At 39.2% G+C, this 24,886-nt stretch overlaps 1 protein-coding gene across 2 annotated transcripts in view; it reads left to right on the forward strand.

Annotated features, from left to right (window-relative positions):
* Positions 1-24,886, forward strand: part of glra2 (glycine receptor, alpha 2) — a 185,970-nt gene that overhangs the window by 89,584 nt on the left and 71,500 nt on the right. For both annotated transcript variants that reach the window (XM_072262324.1, XM_072262325.1), the window contains exons 5-7: positions 6,524-6,606; positions 10,213-10,350; positions 18,682-18,896. In XM_072262324.1, coding sequence (XP_072118425.1) covers positions 6,524-6,606; positions 10,213-10,350; positions 18,682-18,896 — 436 coding nt within the window. The remainder of the gene's footprint in view (positions 1-6,523; positions 6,607-10,212; positions 10,351-18,681; positions 18,897-24,886) is intronic.

Raw genomic sequence — 24,886 nt, forward strand, 5'->3', positions numbered from 1 at the left:
TAAACAGACAAGGGGAATTGACTTTTGCCTGATTTTGAGCAAATCTAAATGCATTCAAAATGGTCTGTGTTGAGTCACTTTACATGTCGGTATCGTTTGGAATGCATTTCATGTATACTGAATGTGAACACCATTGTATTTGGAAATGCGAATTAGTGCAGATCAGAAATGCACCAGCTTTCTTCCTTCACCTGTGGGCAGCCAATTCATTGCAGATTTGTGGTACAATTGCCTTCAAATTTCTGACCTAGACCCATGAAGAGAGAGGCCAGGTAGAGATTTCATCTTGAATTTGCTATCCATTAGTAACTGCTGGAAAGGGAATTGCAAGGATTTTAGATGAAGCTAGAAACTACATGGTACAGTTTGTGAGCAAACAGCTGACTGGCTTTATAATTAAAAACAGTCATGAAGAAGGTACCAAAGACCCCTTGACACTCATTGAGATTTCTTTTGACAAGTACAAATGAGGAGAAGAAAGCAAAATACACTGCATTTTTATTTAAAGTTTTCCATCAATATCTTTTTCATTTGAATTTTAATAAGATTCTAAGGGGTAGTGCTGGGCCCGCAATGGTTCAAAGGTTCAAATTAATGTCAGAGAAATGTATACAATATACATCCTGAAATGTTTATTCTTTGAAAACAGAGAAGTGCCCCAAAGAATGAACGACAGTTAAACGTAAGAATCCCAAATTTCCCCCAAGTTCCCCTCCCTCCCGTGCGTAAGCAGCAGCAAACAACGATCCTCCCTCCCCTCACCAGCAAAAAACAGCATCAGCACCACCACTGGGCACTCAAGCATTAACAAAGCAACAGCAAAGACACAGACTTGCAGTTACCCCAAAGACTTTGCGTTTCACCCGACAATCAACATAACACAGGCTCTCTCTCTCCCTTGTAAAGGAAAAGGAGGTGTCTCCATTTTTTCCCAGTGAGAGGGGAGACATAACAAACAACTTGCTGGTTTACAATGTTAAAAGTCCATTACGTCGCTTTTTCTGAGTTCTATTCCCAAAGATCCAAAGATCCCAGGTCTTTGGGGACACTGCAGTAGATTTTCCGACACCCCCGATGACACACGGGTCTCCTGCCATGACACCGACACTCGATCTACCCATCTCCAGAGCCCTGAGATCTTAGGCTTCCAAATCCAAGCCAGACTCTTAGGCCGAACCCTTGGCGTGCCGAACAACGGCCAGTTCTGAAACCCCCAGAACGATTCCCATTCCCGCAAAGAACCGAAGTCAGCGTGTAACTCCGGGTCAGGGTCTTCAAAAGAACACTGAAAGGATAAAATAAAAATTTTAAAGATAGATGTAGATGTGTTTCCGAAGATGCAAGCAAAGGAGTCGCTGTTTAGCGCCAACTTAACTTCGCTCCGCTCCCGCTATACATAATGTTCACGATATACATTAACAATCTAGAAGCGGGGACTGAGTGTAGTGTATCTAAGTTTTCTGCTGACACTAAATTGAGTGGAAAAGCGAACTGTGCAGAGGATAGAGAAAGTCTTCAGATAGATATAGATAGGTTAAGTGAGTGGGCAAGAGTCTGGCAGATAGAGTACAATTTTGGGTAAATGTGAGGTTATCCATTTTGGAAGGACAAATGGAAGATCAGATTATTATTTGAATGGTAAAAGATTGCAGTGTGCTGCTGTGCTTAAGGACTTGGGAGGGCTTGTGCATGAATCACAAAAGGTTGGTTTGCAGGTGCAGCAGGCTATCAAGAAGGCAAATGGAACATTGGTCTTCATTGCTAGAGGGAGTGAATTTAAGATCAGGGAGGTTATGCTGCAGCTGTACAGGGTATTGGTGAAGCTGCACCTGGAGTATTGCGTGCAGTTCTGTTCTCCTTGCTTGAGGAAGGATATACTGGCTTTGGAGGCGGTGCAGAGGAGGTTCACCAGGTTGATTCCGGAGATGACGGGGTTAGACTATGAGGAGAGATTGAATTGTCTGGGACTATACTCACTGGAATTCAGAAGAGTGAGAGGAGTTCCTATAGAAGCATATAAAATTATGAAAGGGATAGAAAAGATAGTGGCAGGAAAGTTGTTTCTGCTGGTAGGTGAGACTAGAACTAGGGGACATAGCCTCAAAATTCAGGGGAGTAAATTTAGGAATGAGATAAGGAGGAATTGTTTTCCCAAAAAATGGAGAATCTGTGGAATTCTCTGCCCAATAAAGCATTGGTGGCTACTTCAGTAAATATATTTAAGACAAGGTTGGGTGGATTTTTGCATAGTAGGGGAATTAAGGATTATGGGGAAAAGGCAGGTAGTTGGAGATGAGTCCATGGTCAGATCAGCCATGATCTTTTTGAATGGCGGAGCAGGCTCCAGGAGCCAGATGGCTGACTCCTGCACCTGTTTCTTATGTTTTTATGTTCCATAGTAAATTGGTAAAGTTAAAATTGTTTAGTATTCTCATACGTACCAAGGCAGAGAGAAAAAAAATGTTTTGCATGCCAACCCTACTGATTAGTACGTCAAGGTAAAACAAGAGAAATATAACAGAATATAGAATAAATCGTTACAGCTACAGAGAAAATGCAAACCACGCAGGCAGTAAGGTACAAAGCCATCATGGCGGGAGATTGTGAGGTCAGAAGGCCGTCACTAATCTTATAACAGTGGGATAGAAGAAGCTACTCTTTAGCCTTGTGGTATATTTTTTCAGTCTTTGTGTCTTCTCCCCAATGGGAGAGGAGAGAAAGGCAAAATTCTCTTATGAAAACCAGTACATTAATAACATTTGTGACAGCATATGTATGGATTTAACATGGCAAGACAGTGCAAACTGTATCACAGGAATATTATCAAGTAACCTTTGGATTTAACCCACTTAAAAATTTCTAGGAGAGATGTGTCTGGCTCTTGAAGAGGATCTGATACAGATGGTGGCAGAAAGAAGAGAAAATCTATAAATGCTGGAAATCCAAGCAACACACACAAAATGCTGGAGTAACTCAGCAGGCCAGGCAGCATCTACGGAAAAAAGTACAGCCGACGTTTTAGGCTGAAACCCTTTGGCAGGAAGGGTGTTGCTCAGATGGAGGCAGAAAAGTTTGGGAAGGCAAATATAGAGTTTAGGTCTGAACAGCTCTAGGTTGAACATGAAAAACTTTTTACTGTTTGGCAAGATGAAACAGGAATCAGTGTTAGGGCCTTAGCTTCTTTTAATTTATAGATGTGACTTGGATGAAGATATGGTTGCTAAATTTACTGATGACATAAAAACAAGTAGGAACATAAATTGTGAAGAGGACATAAGGAGACTGCTAAAGGAGGGGTAATGTAAATGAGTGAGTATACCTATATCTGACAAATGGAGTATAATGTGGGGAAAATGTGAACTCATCCATTTTGGCTGCAGAGGTGGAAAACAAATGCTTAATTCAGATGGTGAGAGATTACAGAAGCACTGAAGTACAAAGGGATCAGAGTGTCCTGGTGCGTGATTTGCAAAATGCTAATATGCAAGTACAGCAAGTAATTAGGAAAGCTAACAGAATGTTATCAATTATTGCTGTGGACAATTAGGAAAGTATATAGCTTCAGCTGTGTGGAATATTGGTGAGACCATATTTTGAAAGACTATGTACAGTATTGATCTCTTTATTTAAGTAAATATGTTCATATATTTCAAACAGTTCAGAGGTTAATACCTCTAGAGGACCACTTATCTTATGAGGAAAGATTCAATAGGGTAGGCTAGCATTTGCTGAATGAGAAGCAACTTGTTTGAAACATATTACATCCTAAGTGTGGCGAGGATGTATTCTCTTGTGTCTGAATCCAGAACTAATGGTCACTCTATAAAAATAAGAGTTCAGCCATCTAAAGCAAGTATAAGGTGTCTTTTTTTTTCAGTGGTCGCTTCTCGTCTGCGAGCTCCATGATGTTTTGCTGACCTCGGTGATGAACTGAGGCTGAGGCCAAGGTTGAGGGCCTGCTCCGGCTGCTCGAGGCTTCCTGTTCTTGGGCTCACTTTCATTCTGAATGCTGGTGCTTGCCTTTACTGTTTGCATGATCTGTGTTTTTTTTCTTCTCTGCACATTGGGTGTTTGGTGGTCTATTTTAATGGCTACTTTCAGGTTTCTTGTTTCGTGGCTGCCTGTAAGGATACAAATCTCAAAATTGTGTAATTTATACATACTTTGAACTTTGAGTCCCTAAAACTCTTTTCCTCAAAAGATGGTGGAATCAGTGTCCTTTGACGTAGAGTTGAATAGATGTTTGATAAGCAAAGGAGTGAAAGGTTACTGAGGGTGACGGAGATGTGGAATTGAAATTACAATCAGATCAACTATAGTATTGGGTAGCTGGACAGAAATAAGGAGTTGAGTGCTTCTAACTTTTATGATTTTATGTAGTGGCAGTTGAAGGAAGTGGAAGATGGTCAGAGTTGGAGGAATGCAGATTTCTCACAGGTTGAAGGAAGCGGGTGAGACCATGAAGGGATTTGAAAGCTGAGAAAAGAAATGATGTACAATAATGGCACTGGTAGTCTGAGATCATGACTTGGTGCAAGTTACAGAGCTTTGGATAAATATTTTGTGCCTCACCATCAATGTTTAGCAATGCAAAATGCTTAAGACAGGGAGCAAACATGAGGCAGCAGGTGCTGTAAAAACAGAAAATCACAAGGCTTGTTTCAGTCATTTTAGGTTACAGTAAAACATATCAGAGACTGATAATAAAATACAAGAAAACAGCCAATGTTTTTATTGAATAATTACCACCTTTGAATGTGTTTTTGGTTTGTTTCCAGCTTGATATGTTTTCTAGTGGATCCCACCAAGCGTGAATAAAAATATTAAACTATTTCAAGAAAATTCCTCAGAATATTTCCTGTCTTTGGTGCTAATAATAACAGCAAATCAGCGAATGGGACAAATATATACCAATTAAAATCAAAAAGTGCCAAATATAGACAGTTGCCGTAGACATATCCAACAGGATAGGTCAGTAATTTGATTGTTGAAGCTTCATTAAGAGCATTCTGACAAGGGGAAGGCTTTGGTAAAAAAATGAAGCATGTTTTATTCATTTACTGTATTCCACCAGTGTATACAAAATAAACTACAAAATATTCATCTATCTGATATTAAAGCCAACCACACACACCTTCCTTTCTTCTGCAGCAATGAAGTTGAACACAGCAGATTGGAGCTTCCTCACTTATCTCAAATAATATGACCTCTAGAGAAGATACAGTGCGGGCCAATTTTATATCGCTCCACTGTCTGGTGAACCTAAACTCATTAAATTAACAGAGCAAGGGGCTCCATGATACACATAGACAGCCCCATTTTAATGTATAATGCAAATTTAGTTTTAAGAACACAAGGTTCCACAAATGCTGGAAATCTTGAACAACACACACAAGTTGCAGGAGGAACTCAGCAAGTCAGGCTATATCTGTGGAAGGAAATAAACAGATGATGTTTTAGCCCGAGACCCTTCATCTAGACTGGAAAAGAATGGGGGCAGAAGCCAGAATAAGAAGGTGGGGGTAGGGGAAGGAGTATAAGCTGGTAGATGATCGTAAGAGCACGTAAGGGGAAAGTGGAAGGGTGGGAGGAGGGGTATGATGAAAGAAGCTAGAGGTGATAGGTGGAAGAGGTAAGGGGCTGAAAAAGAAGAAATCTAATGGGAGGGAATAGTGGACTGTGGAAGAAAGGGAAGGAGGTGGAGAACCGAAGGGAGGTAATGGGCAGGTAAGGAGAAGAAATGGAGGCGAGAGGGTAACCAGAATGGGGAATGGGGAAAGAGAGAAGGAAGGAGAAGAGAGAAATTACTGGAAGTTAGAGAAATTAATGTTTATGTCATCATTTTGGACGCTGTTCAGATGGAATGTAAGGTGATGCCCCTCCAACATGAATACGGCTTTAGTGTGACAGAAGAGTAGGGGAATGGAAAATCGAATTAAAGTAGGTGGAGATTGAGAGATCCTGCTGTTTGCGGTTGTTCAGAGTGAAACTGGTTGACAAAGTGCTCCCCTAATGTGCATCAGATTTCACCCAATCAGGAACACTGGATACAACAGATGAAAAAAAAGGCCAGTTCTCTTCAACCAGCACCGAAACATTCTTTCCTTCCTAATCTTGACTGGGATTTGGATTTCAGCCATAAAGCTGAAATAATATTATTAGTCATATTGCCACAGAACAAGATGCAGATTAAAACCTTGATCTTTTCACTGATTCTTGGTGATAATGACAGTTATTTTGAAACACAAATAATGAATGCTTTTGCACAATGAGACAGGAACAGAGATGAAGATACACTTTAATTTTGCAAGACTCCTGACTAAAAGCATCAGCAATTTTCCAGGCCTATCTCTGCTGTCAAAATTGTTACCGTGTTAGCTCTTTGGTTCCAGCTTGAATTGTTGAAATTTCTGGTCCTACCATGCATTGTAAGATGGATGACAAATCCACATCTAGATATCAACATTGTCCACTCTCTTGTGACGAAAAGAATTCATAAAGAACTTCTTTGTTTTTTTCTCAGGCTGACGTTAACATTATCTTGCCCAATGGACCTGAAAAATTTTCCAATGGATGTGCAAACATGTGCAATGCAGTTGGAGAGCTGTAAGTAATAGGATTACATGTGCACGTTTACCAGAATCATTTCAGCCATTGTCAAACCCTGCCCAATGATATCTGTGAATAATAAACTTTTCTACTGAGATTATTGATGTAGTCGTATCTATCCCATTCCATTTATAAGACCAGAAGACCAGAAGACATAAGAGCAGAATTAGGCCCTTATGCCCATTGAGTTTGCATTGCCATTCTATCATGGCTAATTATCCTCTCAACCCCATTCTCTTGCCTTCTCCCTGTAACCTTTGACGTCCTTACTAATCATGAACCTATCAATCTCTGCTTTAAATACACTCAATGACCTGACTCCCACAGCCACCCACGCCAATTAATTCCCCACATTCACCACCTCTGGCTAAAGAAATTCCTCATCTCTGTTCTAAATGGATGTCCCTCTATTCCGAGATGTTGCCCTCTGATCCTAGGCTTACCCACCATAGGGAACATCCTCTCCACATCCACTCTATCTAGATGTTTCAATATTTGATAGATTTTAATGAGATGCCTCCTGACTCTTCTAAGCTCCTGCAAGTACAGGCCCAGAACCATCAAAAGCTCCTCATAAGTTAACTCTTTAATTCCCAGAATCATTGTGGTGAACCTCTTGGAACCTCTCAAATCTTTTATTAGCTAGGGGGCCCATACCCACTCAGGCTAGCTCAAGTGTGGTCTGACAATGTTTTATAAAGTCTGAGCATCACATCCTTGTTTTATACTCTAGTTTTCTCAAAATGAATGCAAACATTGCATTTGCCTTCCTTGCTGCAGACTCAACCTGTAAGTTAATCTTTAGGAAATCCTGCACAAGGACTTCAAATCCCTTTGCACCTTGATTTTTGAATTTTCTCCCCCATTTAAAAAATAGTCCACACCTTTATTCCTTCTACCAAAGTGCATGACTGTACATTTTCTTACAATGTATTCAACCTGGCACTTCTTTGCCCGTTCTCCCAATCTGTCTAAGTCCTTCTGCAGACTCCCTGCTTCCTCAGCACTACCTGCCTCTCCCTCTATCTTTGTATTGTCCACAAACCTGGCCACAAAGCCATCAATTCCACCATCCAAATCATTGCCATTATAACATGCAAAGAAGTGATCCCAATACAAACTCCTGCAGAACACCATTATTCACTGGCAGGCAACCAGAAATGGCCCCCTTTACTCCCACTCTTTGCCTCCTGCTAATCAGCCAAACTTCTAACAATACTACTATCTTTCCTATAATACCATGGCCTTTATCTTGTTAAGCAGCCTCTGTGCAGCACCATGTCAAAGTCCTTCTGAAGACCCAAATAAACAACACCTTCCGATTTTCCTTTGTCTATCCAAGTAAATTACTAACTCCTCCACCTATTATTTGCTCAAAAATTTCCAAATGATTGTCAGGCAACACTTCCCCTCAAGGAAATCATGATGACTTTGGCCTATTTTATCATGTGCCTCCAAGTACCCCGAAACCTCATCCTTAATAATGGGCTCCAATATCAGTCAGGCTAACTGGCCTATAATTTACTTTCTTCTGCTTCCCTCCTTAAAGAGTGCAGTGGCATTCACAATTTTTCAGTCCTCCAGAACAATTCCAGAATCTCTTCAGCTATCTCTTTCAGAACTCTGGGGTGCAGTCCACCTGGTCCATGTGACTTATCTACCTCCAAACCTGTCAGCTTCCCAATCACCTTCTCCTTAGTAATAGCAATTACATTCACTTCTGCTCCCAGACACCCTTGAATTTATGCCATGCTGCTAGAAGTCTTCCACAGTGAAGACGGATGCAAATTACTTATTAAGTTTGCCTGCCATTTCCTTTTCATCTCTTCACCATTATTTTCTAACAGGCCGATATCCATTCTGATCTCTCTTTTACTATTTGTATATGTGAAAAAACTTTGGGTATCTCTTTTTATATTATTGGTTAAGTTAGCTTCATATTTCATCTGTTCTCTCCTTTTGAGCTTTTTTAGTTTCCTTCTGTTTGATTGTAAAAGCCTCCCAATCCTCTAACTTCCTGTATTTTTGCCCTCTCTTTTTGTTTCATGCTGTCTTTGACTTCCCTTGTCAACCAAGGTTGCCTTATCCTCCCTTTAGAATACTTCTTTTTTTTGGATGTATCTATGCAGAGCCTTCTGAATTGTCCCCAGAAACTCCTGCCATTCTGCCATCATTCCTGGCCAAATCCTCTCTCATGCCTCTGTAATTCTCTTTACTCCATTGTAATACTGATATATCTGACTTTATATTCTCCCTCTCAATCTGCAGAGTAAATTCTATCATATTATGATCATTGTCTCCAAAAGGTTCCTTTACGTTAAGCTCCTTAATCAATTCTGATTCATTACACAACACCTAATCTAGAATTGCCCTTCCCCTAGTGGCCTCAACCATAAGCTGCTCTAAATATCCATCTCATAGGCATTCCACAAATTCCTTCTCTTGGGATACAGCACCAACCTGATTTTCCCAATCTACCTGCATATTGAAATCCCCCATAACTATGTTATGTAATGAACCAGATTTACCTTTCTCTACCAAGCCTCAGAACTGGCCACATTATCACTGGCCTGACTGCCTCTGCTGTGTCCTAATAGGTCCTTGCCCTTGGCAGTATCCAAAGGGGTATACTTGTTGCTGAGGAGAATGACCACAAGGGAACCCTGCACTAACTGCTTACTCCCCTTACTTCTCCTGGTGGTTACCCATCTACTATCTGAAGCCTGCACTCTGTGCATGACCACCTCAGTGATAGACTCCTCTATAAGATTTTCAGCTTCCTGGATTATCCTGAGTATGTCCAGTTCCAGCTCCATTTCCTTGACCTTGTTAGTCAGGAGCTGAAGTTGGGTGCACTTCCTGCAGATTAGGGAGACCGTTAGGTACCCTGAAATCCCAAATCTTACAGCAGGTGGATTCTACTGTCTTAACTACCATCCTGCCTACACTCGCTATACCTTTGGCTCTAACTTAAGCTTAAGTTTGACAATCAACTAAGTGATTCTAAATGATTCAGAACCCTTAGCCTCTACCCATTGTCACTGAAGCCTGTTGAGCTAATAAGCAATATTTTACACCAAAGCCTTTTAGTGTACAGTGTAGTTTGTGCTTTTGATAAGTTTGGTGGGTACTGCAGTGGTTGTTATCTCATACCTGTCAATAATGAATGATCAAAGTTCCAAAGCAAGATATATTTGTTCTTTCATGTGCAACCATTATAATTTTATATCATTTGAGCAAACTCCAATTAACCTCTTTGATCTTGTTCTCAGCTTCACCATTAAAATGAAAATGCATTATTTCTACATTTTGCTTCTTTTCACCTCCATTAGACTACTGGCATGTTTGGTCCACATCTGTCTGCAACCATTTCCACTGCATCTTTGACCATTCCCAACATCCTGAATCTCTTTCATGCTTGAAATTCATGAAAACATATCATGATTGGACATCAAAGGTAAATATTCCGTTAGTGAATCTTTAATTTCAAGTAATTCACTTCATATCATCTGCCTAGCTTTGCTCATCTGGTTCTTACCATTTTCATTAGTATAACTAAATCTCTTGAGCTCATTGTCTGATATCGTTGGTAATGGCCTGCAGTTGGATACACAATGAACGACCTGATATTCGAGTGGCTGGAACAAGGTGCAGTGCAGGTTGCAGATGGTCTGACTCTACCACAGTTTCTTCTGAAGGATGAGAAGGAGCTAGGATATTGCACAAAGCATTATAATACAGGTAGGTGCACTTCATTAACAGAACAGCTGAATCTCCTAATGGGAAATTGCCTTGTGAGAGTAAGAATTAACCCGAGTGGCATTTGTAATGTAATCACTACATCATGGTAAAGGTCCTTTTCATTTGGTAACTAGACTGAGGGAATGAACTTGGTTTTCTTTTTGAATGCTGAAACCAGTATTATCAAAAAGAGAAAATCTTCCTTACGGATTCATATTATTCTGCTTGTTTCTCCAGGAAGGAAATTGTTCTCTTTATTAAATATTTATTGTCATATAATCAAGCAGCCTACTCATTTCAAGATCTACATTGGGACAGATCTTCCAAAGACAGTCTGGCTGTTACTTCCTAAATATTGATACTTAAGAGCATTCCTTCTTGATTGGTTAATGCACAAACTAAACTCTTCCATATTAAGCTGTTACATCTAAACTATGCTCCTTTCGTATTCAAAGTTTGAGCCTTGTCATCCAGCATTGAAATTCATTACCATTTTCAGCATTTTGGAAGAGTTTAATTTATCTCTTTCCTTAAAGATTGCAAGTATGTTTGTAATGACTCCCTCAGACTTTCTGTACAGTAGTTCATCACGGTATTTAATCTGCTCATAGCTCAGTCTCTTTAATGTAAGCATAGTACCACTTGGAAACTCTCAGTGGATCAGGCAGCTTTAACGGAGGAAGAAACAGATTTCAAATTTCAGATCAGCCATCTTTCATCAGATGAAACATTAACATCCTCACTCCACTGAACTACTAAGTTGCAAGTTGATTGGAGTAGCTAATGTGTAATATAATATTTGATACCTGAAACTTGTTTATTTATTGCTTGGAACAATTGCATTTGGATACCATTTGGAATAAACATACATTACTCTTTGCTTTTTCTTTTGATAATGCCAGGCTGGTTAGCTTTTTATTTCTAGTTAACCTGGCTCAGTTAAAAATGGCTCAACTGCTTTTGGGGGACTACACATGGTTAGTCCAAAAATGTAGCAGGTACTAGACCATAATTGCATTATTGAGGCAGAGATTTTTATACTTTGCATTGTTTAGATAATAATTATCGTGCCTGAAACTGGCCCTCAAACATCTTCATCAAGCTCCCGACTTGTCTATTACTTAACCTCCTTATCTGCTGCTTACAGCAATGGATCTGTTATATGCTGACTGAATGAACCATTTTACACCACAGTCACTGTGCAGACTGTTCCAGGATGTTCAGTGCTTCTTTAGAAAAGCCAACAGGCCCTGGGGTCTATTGTTAATGCTGCTCGGATGATTGACCCACTGTGTTGTCATTCAAGTGTGCAATTTACCCCTGCTTCAGAATGCAGCCATCTCCAAGCTTTGTAAGCAGGCTTCGACAATCTGCAACAAACCACTGTCACCCTTTGAACCAAAAGCAATTTCGAGACTAATAATCTGAATGGTTTCAAAGATTCAATATCATGTATTTGAAGCTTAATTACAAATTAAGTGAGCAGGCTATCCAGTTTACAAAAGCTTCTGTGAGTCAGTCAGCCTGATCTCCATAGACCTTTGGGAGCTGTGTAAAGATTACAATTGTATTTTGTGGTTATGATAGATAATTTCTAAGCCTACTGGATGGATTGTGCAATCATGTAAAAAATCAGAACAATTGGTCTTACACCTGAATAATTAACCATCCATAGTTGAAAATTGACTTTTGAATTATTCTGCATTCAGATATATAATTGGTTTTAATAGAGCTTATTATAGAGTGTGACTAAAAGATCACATTGTAATACTATGATGGATATTGATATGAATCATCCAAAAATATTTTAAATTGACATTTAGTGAAATTATAACCTTATTTTTTAAGATAGCCTTATTTCATATTTTAACTTCCTCACTAATTTGAAAACCAAATTCTAGCTTCCCCGCCACAAAGACCACCTACTTACACATCCACATTAGGGCATGTTTCAGCAGCCTCCAACTCTCCACCCATTTGGGTCCATGTATCTGCCACTAAATCCTTAAGTATCTTTTTGTTATTTCAGGACACAGTAGAGGGCATTTTTGGTTCCATTTACCCACCCTCCGCCCTTCCTGTGCCAAGTTTTGTAACCTATTTCTGAGTCAATATCTTTGCAGTTGTCCAAACACCACAAGTCCTGCAAAACTTTGTGTTTTAGCTTGCTGCATTGACATCTCAGTTTCAAACCTGTCCTCATGCTGAAATCAGTTTTAAACTTTGTCTTTCCATATCAGAACACCATGCAGCTCTCTTTAGACTCTACAATTCCCAGTTTATAGCCTCATGAATTTATACTACTTGCTTTCTCTCTCCATCAATAGCCTTATCTTCAACTATTTGTCTCTGATTTCAGGAATTTATTCTCCTAGCCCCCCCATCCCATTTCTCCTTCTTCCTCTCCAACTTCAACAAATTTCTTAAAAAATTAACAAACTTGCAGCTAATTTTTTCTTTCTTGGCTCAGCATGAGTTTTCATTAGACTTCACATTGATGAAGCATAAATATTGTTGAAATGGTTAGAACAACTTTCAGTAATTTTTATAGAAATAATAGAAAACCTACAGCTCAATACAGGCCCTTCAGCCCACAAAGTTGTGCCGAACATGGCCCTAACTTAGAAATTACTAGGCTTACACATAGCCCTCTATTTTTCTAAGCTCCATATACCTATCCAAAATTCTCTTAAAAGACCCTATCGTATCCGCCTCCACCACTGTTGCCGGCAGCCCATTCCACCCACTCACCACTCTCTGCATAAAAAAAACTTACTCCTGACATCTCCTCTGTACCTGCTCCCCAGCACCTTAAACCTGTGTCCTCTTGTGGCAACCATTTGCGCCCTGGGAAAAAGCCTCTGACTATCCACACGATCAATGCCTCTTATCATCAAGTACACTTCTATCAGGTCACCTCTCATCTTCCGTCGCTCCAAGGAGAAAAGGCCAAGTTCATTCAACCTATTCTCATACTACTCTCATAAGGCATGCTCCCCTATCCAGGTAACATCCTTGTAAATCTCCTCTGCACCCTTTCTATGATTTCCACATCCTTCCTGTAGTGAGGTGACCAGAACTGAGCACAGTACTCCAAGTGCGGTCTGATCAGTGTCCTATACAGCTGCAACATTACCTCTCGGCTCCTAAATTCAATTCCACAATTAATGAAGGCCAATGGACTGTATGCCTTCTTAACCACAGAGTCAACCTGCACAGCTGCTTTAAGCGTCCAAGGGACTCAGACCCCAAGATCCCTCTGATCATCCATGCTGCCAAGAGTCTTACCATTAATACTATATTCTGCCATCATATTTGACCTACCAAAATGAACCACCTCACAGTTATCTGGATTGAACTCCATCTGCCACTTCTTAGCCCAGTTTTGCATCCTATCATTGTCCTGCTGTAAAATCTGACAGCCCTCCACACTATCCACAACACCTCCAACCTTTGTGTCATCAGCAAACTTACTAACCCATCCCTCCACTTCCTCATCCAGGTCATTTATAAAAATCATAAAGAGTAAGGGTCCCAGAACAGATCCCTGAGGCACACAACTGGTGATCGACCTCCATGCAGAATATGACCCATCTACAACCACTTTTTGCCTTCTATGGGCAAGCCAATTCTGGATCCACAAAACAATGTCCCCTTGGATCCCATGCCTCCTTACTTTCTCTATAAGCCTTCCATGGGGTACCTGATCAAATGCCTTGTTGAAATCCATATACACTACATCTACTGCTCTTCCTTCATCAATGTGTTTAGTCACATCCTCAAAAAATTCAATCAGGCTTGTAAGGCATGACCTGTCTTTGACAAAGCCATGCTGACTATTCCTAATAATATTATGCCCCTCTAAATGTTCATAAATCCGCAACCCTCCAATCATCCGGAACCTCTGCCGTCCCCATTGATGATGCAAAGATTATCGCCAGAGGCTCAGCAGTCTCCTCCTTCGCCTCCCACAGTAGCCTGGGGTACATCTCATCCGGTCCTGGCGACTTATCCAACTTGATGCTTTCCAAAAGCTCCAGCACATCCTCTTCCTTAATATATACATGCTCAAGCTTTTCAGTCTGCTGCAAGTCATCACTACAATCACAAAGATCCTTTTTGACAGTGAATACTGAGGTAAAGTTTTCATTAAGTACCTCTGCTATTTCTGTCGGTTCCATACACACTTTCCCACTCTCACACTTAATAGGTCCTATTCTCTCACGTCTTATCCTCTTGCTCTTCACATACTTATAGGATGCCTTGGGGTTTTCCTTAATCCTGCCCGCTAAGGCCTTCTCATGGCCTCTTCTGGCTCTCCTAATTTCCTTCTTCAGCTCCTTCCTGTTAGCCTTATAATCTTCTAGATCTCTAACATTACCTAGGTCTCTGAACTTTTTGTAAGCTTTTCTTTTCTTCTTGACTAGATTTATCACAGCATTTGTACCTACCGTTCCTGTACCCTACCATAACTTCCCTGTCTCATTGGGACATACCTATGCAGAACTCCACACAAATATCCCCTGAACATTTGCCACATTTCTTCCGTACTTTTCCCTGAGAACATCTGTTCCCAATGTAAACTTCCAATTTCTTGCCTGATAGCCTCATAATTCCCCTAACTCCAATTAAACACTTTTCTAACTTGTCTGTTCCTATCTCTCTCCAATGCTATTGTAAAGGAGATAGGATTATTCACACTATTTCCAAAATGCTCTCCCAGTGAGCGATCTGATACCTGACCAGGTTCATTTCCCAATATCAATTCAAATACGGTCTCTCCTCTTGTAGGTGTATCTACATATTGTGTCAAGAAACCTTCCTGAAAACACCTAACAAACTGCACCACATCTAAACCCCTTGCTCTAGGGAGATGCCAATCGATATTTGGGAAATTAAAATCTCCCATCACGACAACTATTATACTATTTCAGTATCTGTTTCCCTGTCTGCTCCTTGACATCCCTGTTACTATTGGGCAGCCTATAAAGAATACCCAGTAAAGTTATTGACCCCTTCATGTTCCTAACCTCCACTCACAGAGACACCGTAGACAATCCCTCCATGGCGTCCACCTTTTCTGCAGCCGTGACACTATCTCTGATCAACAGTGCCACGCCCCCACCTCTTTTGCCTCCCTCCCTGTCCTTTCTGAAACATCTAAAACCCGGCACTTGAAGTAACCATTCCTGTCCCTGAGCCATCCAAGTCTCTGTAATGGCCACCACATCATAGCTCCAAGTACTGATCCACGTCCTAAGCTCATCTGCTTTGTTCACAACACTCCTTGCATTAAAATAGATGCATCTCAAACCTTCGGTCTGAGCGTGTCCCTTCTCTATCACCTGCCTGTCCTCCCTCACACACTGTCTCCAAGCTTTCTCTATTGTGAGCCAACCGCCTCTTCCTCAGTCTCTTCAGTTCAGTTCTCAGCCCCCAAGAATTTTAGTTTAAACTCTCTCCAATTGCCTTAGCAAACCTCCCCTCCAGGATATTGGTCCCCCTGGGACTCAAGTGCAACCCGTCCTTTTTGTACAGGTCATACCTGCCCCAAAACAGGTCCGAATGACCCAATTATGACACATTTTATACACCACAGTAACTACTGGTTGAAGATTTAAGAGATTCTACTATTAGTAGTGACTGAAATTGTGTTTACCTGGCTTAGTGTGCCTTTCTATTCATGGAGAAAGTGAGCTGCCCTTAAAATGCCTGAAAGGTAGTACCCACCTGGCTTGAAAAACGGCTCACTACTGTAGGAGACACAGGAGATTCTGCAGATGCTGGAGGAACTCAGCAGGTCAGGCAGCATCTGTGGAGTGAAATGAGCAGTTGATGCTTTTGGGCTGAAACCTTCGTCATGATTTCCTTCCATAGATGCTGCCTGACCTCCTGAGTTCCTCCAGCATTTTGTGTGTGTTCCTGCTGCAGGAGTCCTCTCCATTTGTCAAAGCTGACTGACTCTGACAACCTTAATGCTGTGATATTAGTTCAGTGCACCTATACTCCAGTGAGCTGCAATATCAAAGAAATTTGTCTGGAAAAATTACTCTACTTGGCACTCAAAGAAAGTAGGTTAGACTGGGTTGTTGAAAACTGATGCCCTTGGGGTTAATGACTGTGATTATGAGTGTATCCATTCTGCTGTCAGAAACAGCATTCTTTCAAAACTAACACCATTCATTAACTGGACCAAAAATACAGTGGATTCCAGTTAACTAGGACACATTGGGAGCAGTAAATTTTGACCCAATTAAATGGCCACCCCAATTAGCCACATTTTCATGGACATAGTTAACAAAAAACAGATTAACAAGTTATGTATTTAAACAAAATACAGAACAAATTAGAACTCTATCAATGGTACTATAGTAGTATAAAACTGCATATTAGTTCCTTATAGTTATCGATGGAGGAATTCATCCAGTGTACATAATGAACAAAATCAGTGCAGACAATGGACTGCGTTTATACAACGCTATCAACAATTTCATCCTCCAAATCTTCATTTTCATTGCAACATTCAAGATGATTTATTGATACCTTAAAATTCTTTGTAGGTCCTAACTTTCCAAGGTGCAAATCCATGGTCTCATGAGACTAAGGAATGCCCATAAATATATACCTTGAAATAGTGAAATTATTTCATTTTCACTCCCAGCTGTTTTTGGCATCTCCAAGCCTGAATGCTTGAAACTGCAGTGAGCAAAACGGTTCTGAATTGTCTTACCTTAATTTCTTGCCAACTATCAATGACAAAAACCACTGCTGTTTGAACACAAACATACGCATCTGACGCTATTTAAAAACTCTTTGGTCTAAGCATGATGTAGTGTCTAATAGCCATACAAGTGCACATTTCTGATACTAGTTAGAACCTGATAGGCAAGTCGTCTGTCCCAATTAAGTGGCATACTGTCCCAAATAAATGAAGGGAATCCCAGCTATTTTCTCAATTTGTTTTATTCTTTAAGAGTTGTCCCAAATAAGTAGCTGCCCCAATTAACCAAAGACCCAATTAACTGGAATCAATTGTATTTCAAGATTTTTCTTCATGTAAAGAATAATAGCAAATTTGTCATATTTTTGTTATAAACAACTTAAAGGTAGAAATTATTGTCAATGCTATTAAAATGCCATTTTAATTGAACCCAATTTTAAAAATTATAGTTGTCTACATCTACTACCTGCCCAGCATAACTAAATAACCAATGACTATATATCTAATTGGCCAATCATAAAATCAAACATTACAAGTGTTGGGGACCTTAAGCAAATACAGAAAATGCTGGAGATACTTAGTTGGTCAAGCCACAAATTTAATATTTCTGATAAAAGGTCCTTCCTGATGAAAGATCATTGACCTAAGTCATTAGCTCAGTTTCTCTCTTCACAGAAGCTGCCTGACCTGTTGAGTATCTCCAGCAGTTTCTGCTTTTATTTCTGACTTTCAGAGTATGTGTCTAATTTAATGTCAAATCACATTCACACCCAGTTGGAAAGTATGGTGCTTGTATTATCAAAGTTGCTGGTGAACGCAGCAGGCCAGGTAGCATCTCTAGGAAGAGGTGCAGTCGACGTTTCAGGTCGAGACCCTTGCTGCCTGACCTGCTGCGTTCACCAGCAACTTTGATGTGTGTTGCTTGAATTTCCAGCATCTGCAGAATTCCTGTTGTTTGTTGTGTGCTTGTATTATGCTGAGTTTCATAACTGAAGCTGGCACAGAGGCACAGCTGGTGGAGTCACTGTCTCACAGCAGCAACCAACTGGGTTTAATCCTGACCTTGGGTGATATAGGTGTAGAGATTGCACTTTCTCTCTAAGACCATGTGGGTTTCCTTCAAATGCACCAGTTTCCTTCACATCCCAAAGATTTGCTGGTTGGTAGATGGAGTGACAACTGTAAGTTGCTCCTGATGTGTACATGATTGGTAAGAACGGGGAGGAGTCAATAACTAAGTGGGGAGAATAAAAGAAAATGAGATTAATACAGGACTAATGGAAATTAATGATCAGAACAGACTCTGTGGGCTGAAGGGCCTGTTTCTATAATGTACCTACTATGTGACTCTACGACTAAGCATATGCACTGATTTCCAATTAAGAGCTTGGGGTGAAAACTTTACTGCATTTGGGTTATAAACACTATTATGTATGTGAAAATTCTAAGCATTAGAAATATTCATGGCCCTGATGAAAATATGCTTATTCTGTCAACAGATGGTACTGACCCGCAGAGTAGTTCTACAATTCCCTGTTTCGTTTTATTATTAAATCTTTAAGGGAGTGAACTAGTGCTTTCTAATGCCATTTTCTTTTTTTTTAAAACAGGAAAATTTACCTGCATTGAAGTTAAGTTCCATTTGGAAAGACAGATGGGTTATTACTTAATCCAGATGTACATTCCCAGTCTGCTGATTGTCATACTCTCCTGGGTCTCATTCTGGATTAACATGGACGCAGCACCAGCAAGAGTAGCTTTGGGCATCACAACAGTACTGACGATGACCACACAGAGTTCTGGCTCGCGAGCTTCACTTCCAAAGGTGAGGTGTTGCCAGTCAAATATATACAGTTGCATTCTCCTTTTGTGAATCAACAGACTTAAGACCTAATTAGAGCTGTTCTTAAAAAGGTTATTAGAATGTTTTGTTGTTATTGAATTTACAGTGCTATGCTGGCTCATTGAAAGACCCTTGCTATTAGAATTGACCGCATACTAACACAAAATACCAAATAATTTGGACAAATTGCATGTGTGTAGGTGTGTCAAAATGACGTGTTGCATTCTTCCTCATTGGCATTCTATAATCTGAAAGTTTGATTTACCAAGAATGCTTATTTTAACTAGGATTAATATTAACCACATTAGCCATTTAGATTTAATCCATCTTCAGAGTGCCTACATTTTGTAAAACGGTAGCATTGATCTGTGCTGTGCAAAGCTGAATGTCAGATCATAGACTCTTTTGATTGTACTTCACTACATAGATCTGGTGTGGTGTTAATTGAATGTGACTTTCTGGATTAAGTGTACTGTTAATTAGTGGCTATTGTTTGGATTAGATATTAATTGATCTTGGAGTTTAGGATTTATTAATTACAATTGACTGGTTGGATAAAGTATTGTCAAATAATATTGTTAATACAGTATTGTTAATTTCATAATTAGCATAATTTGAGGTTTTAATACAGTATTGTTAATTTCATAATCAGCATAATTTGGGGTTTTAATTTTCCTGTGAATATTTAAGGTTTCCTGCAAATAATAAAACCGCTTCCATACAGGAATTTCAATATGTTTTAGCAACATTAGAGAAAGAACAATTATTCATCTTCTTTTGACTCAGTTCTTTGTTATGTGCTTATCCGTACCACATCAGGAGTGCCGGAATGTTATTCAACTTGGATCTGGTATTTGTGCTGATCGACTGACTTCCACCAGAATGGGCAGATCAGGCTAGATCAGCTAGGGTAGTTCGTGATTCCTGCAGCAAAATGTAGAGAATCAAACTCCAAGAAAGCACAAGTTCACAGACTATGTGTGATTCCATCTGTGATCACATAGGCTGTAAATCTTTAGTTGGAGGATGTTTGAGAATAAAACCCCAGTGTATTGCTTTTATTCCTCAAAAGTGACAACAAACTAATTGAAAACATTTAGTGTTAAATGTGGATATGTATCCATCTGGTACATTGACAGATTTACTTAAAAATAATCATTTGTTCTTCATGTTCTCTTTTTATATTTCATTGGACTATGTAGATGTAATAAATCAAAAACAACCTGACAGACATTTAAAGAGTTCTCACCAACTGAGGAGATTTCAACGCCTTTTACAACTAAAGGTATACTTACAAAGGTAATCGTCAGTGTATTGCAGGGAACAGAGCACACCAATAAAACTCTTACTACAGAAAAACTGTGGAAACCAAATAATATGTTAGAGTCTTGGTGAAAGGTTAGAACACAGGGGATAATTGGCCTTCTCTCCTACTATAATGCCACACAGCTTTTTTCACTCATACCTGAAAAAGCAGAGGGGGTTTAACATCTCATTTGACAGACTCTATCATTAGAATGCAGAAATGCCAGCCCTTAGTTGTGATTTCCTCTGACTCTGAGCTGTGGCGAAACACACAATGTAGTATCTGTCCTAATGGATGCAGTATAAATACTTAAAATGCTAGAATGAGAAATGTCAGTTACCATTCTTTCATTCAGCTCCTCTTTCAAAAATTATTCTTTTTTAAAGTTCTAAATCTTACATGCACTCTGAGTGCATGATGTATTCCTTTAAAATTTTATACAAGAACAAAATTGTCACATATGTCATTTCAGAACAGTTCTATACCCTTTCACAATTGAACTGTTGCTTCTTTGGAATTGAATGTGTTAACTAAAACTTCAAGATGTTGCTACTGACTGAAGTATTTTGGATTCAGACCAACTTGTTCTCCAATCACTGATTAAGCATGAACATATAATGTTGCCTATATTGTAATTTAGTTCTCATGAGCAAAATAAAACTCCTTCGGATGTATTTAAGAGCATAGATTTGCAGAACAAAGCAGAAGGAGCAGACCACATAAAAACACAAGAAATTAAGTAATTAAATCCATAAAGTAGGATCATTACATCGTGAGGCATGTAATAATGCCAACAGGAGAGATTTAATTATGACTTATATTCTTACCATTATACTATTCTTGGTGTTGTAATAATACTCCTCCTCCATATTAGCAATGTTCAACAAATATTAAAATCATTAATCAAACATGGTTCAGGATAGATTTTCATTATTAAAATCAGATCAAAATTCTGAAAGAGTCAACATGCCAATAAACATGTTTATGGATCAGAGGATTGCAGTGGGCCATCATTATCAATGCTTCTGTACCAGTGGGAGTTGTGTTACTATTTGTGGAGCCTCTTTCAATGCAGATGATCCAGTTGTGCAGTACTGACCTATTGCATAAGAACCTGTGCCACACTGAAGGATATCAGGATTGTTCTTCGTCATATGGATTCTCTGAATGACATTGCTGGAGACCTTTTCTTAGAAATTTTTCATTAATTATACAATTAGATCTTTTTGTCCTTTCTCTTCGTGTAGAATTTTTGATTCTTATAATCCTGATTAATAGATAGTACTGAATTGACAGGTTTCACTTCAGTACATTATTTTCTTCATTCTGTTCCAACCACCACCTCATTGATCTCAACCTCCCAATCTGAGAAGGATCTATCCATTCCCATTCTTTGGCGTCAGCCCAATAACCAATTCTCAAGACATGTCAGTATATTAGCCTGAAATCCATGTGCTCTATTCTTGTTAACCAACCTCTTCTGTAGCACTGACTTGTTAAGACTCCAGAAATCCTGGTTCCCCACATCTATTGGTTAATCCTCATTTACTAGTTTCTTCTCATCTTCCTCTTATTTCCCCAGAGCACTGTAACCGTTTAGCCAAATTTGACTTCTCTGAAAAAATATATGTTGACTCTGCTGATTATAATTTTCTCAACATTCTATTATTACATATACCATTTTCCACACCATGATATCAGGCTAACAGGTCAGAAGCATTTTTGTTTTCTCTCTCTTCTCCTTTCTTAAATAGTTGGGCCACATTTGCTATCTCCAATCCACAGGAACTATTCCAGTATCTATACAAACATAGAAGATGACAACCCCAAAGCATCCACTAAAGCCATTAACCAACGTGACTTTTTTCATGTTTATCTATTTATTTATCTATCTATTTATTTATTGATTGATTGAGATACAGTGCAGAAATACCCTTCTGGCCCTTTGAGCTGCACTAGCTAGCAAACCCCTGAATAGCTTAACCATAGGACAATGATAATCACCAACTCACCTACCAACCAGTATGTCTGTGGACTGTGCGAAGAAACTGAAACACCCAGAGGAAACTCATGTAGTCATGGAGACAACATACAAACTCCTTACAGGTTGGGGGGTGGGAATTGAATCCGGGTTGCCTATACTATATACAAGTATACTATACCATAATGCTACTGTGCCACCTCATACCAAAATATTAGGTAAAATTACCAGTAGTTATTACGTCTTCTGGATTGTGATACTGTTACCAAACTGGACCTCTTTGCACACTCTTGTCTTATTTCAAATCATTTAAAAAGTTTAACCCTCTATTTCTTCCACTCATCCAATATTCCTATGGTATGCAACCTTTTATCTGCTGATTTTTCATGCTCAAGAACAAAGTAAGAATTTCTTGGTGTTCAATTTTATGAGACAAACATAGGAAATGAAAAGATCAAACAATTGAATAAGCCTGTTTTATGGAGCTTCGTTTGGCTACTTTGTTCCAAATCCTTTGAATCGCACCAAACAGAAGTTAAACGGGTTCAACTTTAAGTCAACTTTGTTGCATTGCATCAGAGGATATCTTATTTCAATAGTCAATATCCCTGAGCATGAAGATTACTTGTACCTTGGTACTTCCTCCAGCTTATAGGAAAGTTTTATATTTACCCCATCAATTTCCCTTTTCCATTAAAAAAAAATCCTGTTCACCATCACTAATAACTTCTTATTTTAAGAAAATAACAAGTTTTTTTTTGGTTTAGTGATTTAGAGCCAGGCCTCATTTATTGCCTCTTTCTAATTCCCTTCTATCCTCAGTCGGACAAGTTTCATCTGCTTCCGTCTCTCCTCACCCTTTCCAAGACATACAGTATATGAATCAATATGTCTTCCCAATGGGAAATGCCTTGTAATGCTTAGGAGCTCCAGAAACTATCTGTACCTTTGGAGCACTGGGCAAGAAACAATAGTTTTTCCCCAGCTTAGTGGTATTATAGATGCAATCTTAACCAATCTAAAAGCAAATAGATTGAAACTCATATGACTGGTGTCAAAGCTTATTCACCATTTTCCAAAGCATTGAATTCTTCTTTTCCCACTTAAATGGTAGTACCGAGGCTGTTTTAGCATTAGAGTCTCTGACATCTGTTGCTGCAAATTTCTGCACCCCCCTCCCCTCTATGCTACATAATAGATTCCCAACTGAGTTACTTGTTTGAAAGGACATTCTTGCAGTGTGAAAAAGACATAACTAGGAACTTTTCAAATTCCTGTATATATTCCAGAACAAGGTCACCCAGAAAGACAACAAAAGCTGTCTCACTTTTAATTGACACATCAGTGCTGTGATTGAATTTTCCATTCGAATGAGCTAATTATTCAATTCAATGTTTTATTTGCTTTTGCATCTGCTTAGAATGTCACGGAGTGCTTTGTCAACTCCTACAGCTGAATCTTTTTTTCTGACTCAACCTTTTAAAAATGAGTCCATCATTTTTAATCACACTTATCTCTAGTACTAATATCCTTCTATTTTTTTGGTTCTCAGCAGTAAATGTAATTTATGTTCCATCCAAGAGGTGCAAAATCACCATAATTATTTCTACGTCAAGTTTTACTTCTGTATATCTTACTTTGCTGCCCACTTGAATGCTGATAGCATACTTCCCAGTGCTCTTTCAAGATGATTTGTAAGTCACAGTATCAAACCATTAATACAACATGGAGGAGATCACTTAGCCCATTGAATATATCTCTGCTCTTCAGAGGACAATCAGTTCAGTACCGATCTCCTACATCTTCCCCTTAAGCCCTGCAAATAGTTTCCTATTAAATTCAATTCCCTTTTCAGTGCTGAGCGATTCTGTTTCCATCATGCTCACAGGTAATAAGATCCAGGTTACTATTGCTTTTAGAATAAAGCAAGATATTTTCTTTTTTGCCATTTGCTCATCATTTGAAAATCTGATGAACTTTACAAGTTTAATGAATTAGCAATCCATGTGCAGCTTAAAGAGTAAAATTAATATTTCAGTCAATCTATTTGAGGGGATCTATTCCACTGGCCATGGTTTTCAAATTAAAATGAGCCACCATTGTGCATTGCTCTTTTAGGTAATACCGAATTTGTCTCTAAGATTTGATTCTGTTAATCTATTAAAATGGACAACATCCTAATATTGTTTTTACTACCATGCCTGTAGCCGGCTTGGGTTAAATAAGAAGGCTAGAAACAATATGATGTTTCCACTGTAAAATTGATCTGCAGAAATATAGGCAGGCAAACCTTAACACCTTCTGTTATCTATAAAATAACATTATCAGATTAACTTATTTGAACTTGAAGCCAACATAAGAATCTGATCTCCTCAGTGTGGCCTCCTCAAAAATGGAGTTACACGTTTCCGAAGTGGTGTCTTTTCTTAAGCTGTGAGCTGTTGTTCTGCAACCTTCAATGAAAAGAAAGATTTTCCTATTACATGAGTTGTCCCTCTCAAGTCAACAATGCGCCTCATTTCCAGGGTTAACATCTCAAAATGCATAATCCACAGTTAAGCCCCATCCTAGTGACTGGCAAAGTGTTCAATACTCCATGAGCCTGCCACTCACAAATGTTTGTTGCCTTTACCTTCCAAAGCAAGGGTGCCACGACATAGACTGTGCAAAAGTGGGGGTGAATGG

The sequence above is a fragment of the Mobula birostris genome, chromosome 6 (assembly GCF_030028105.1).
Source record: "Mobula birostris isolate sMobBir1 chromosome 6, sMobBir1.hap1, whole genome shotgun sequence".
NCBI classification, from domain to species: Eukaryota; Metazoa; Chordata; class Chondrichthyes; order Myliobatiformes; family Myliobatidae; genus Mobula; species Mobula birostris.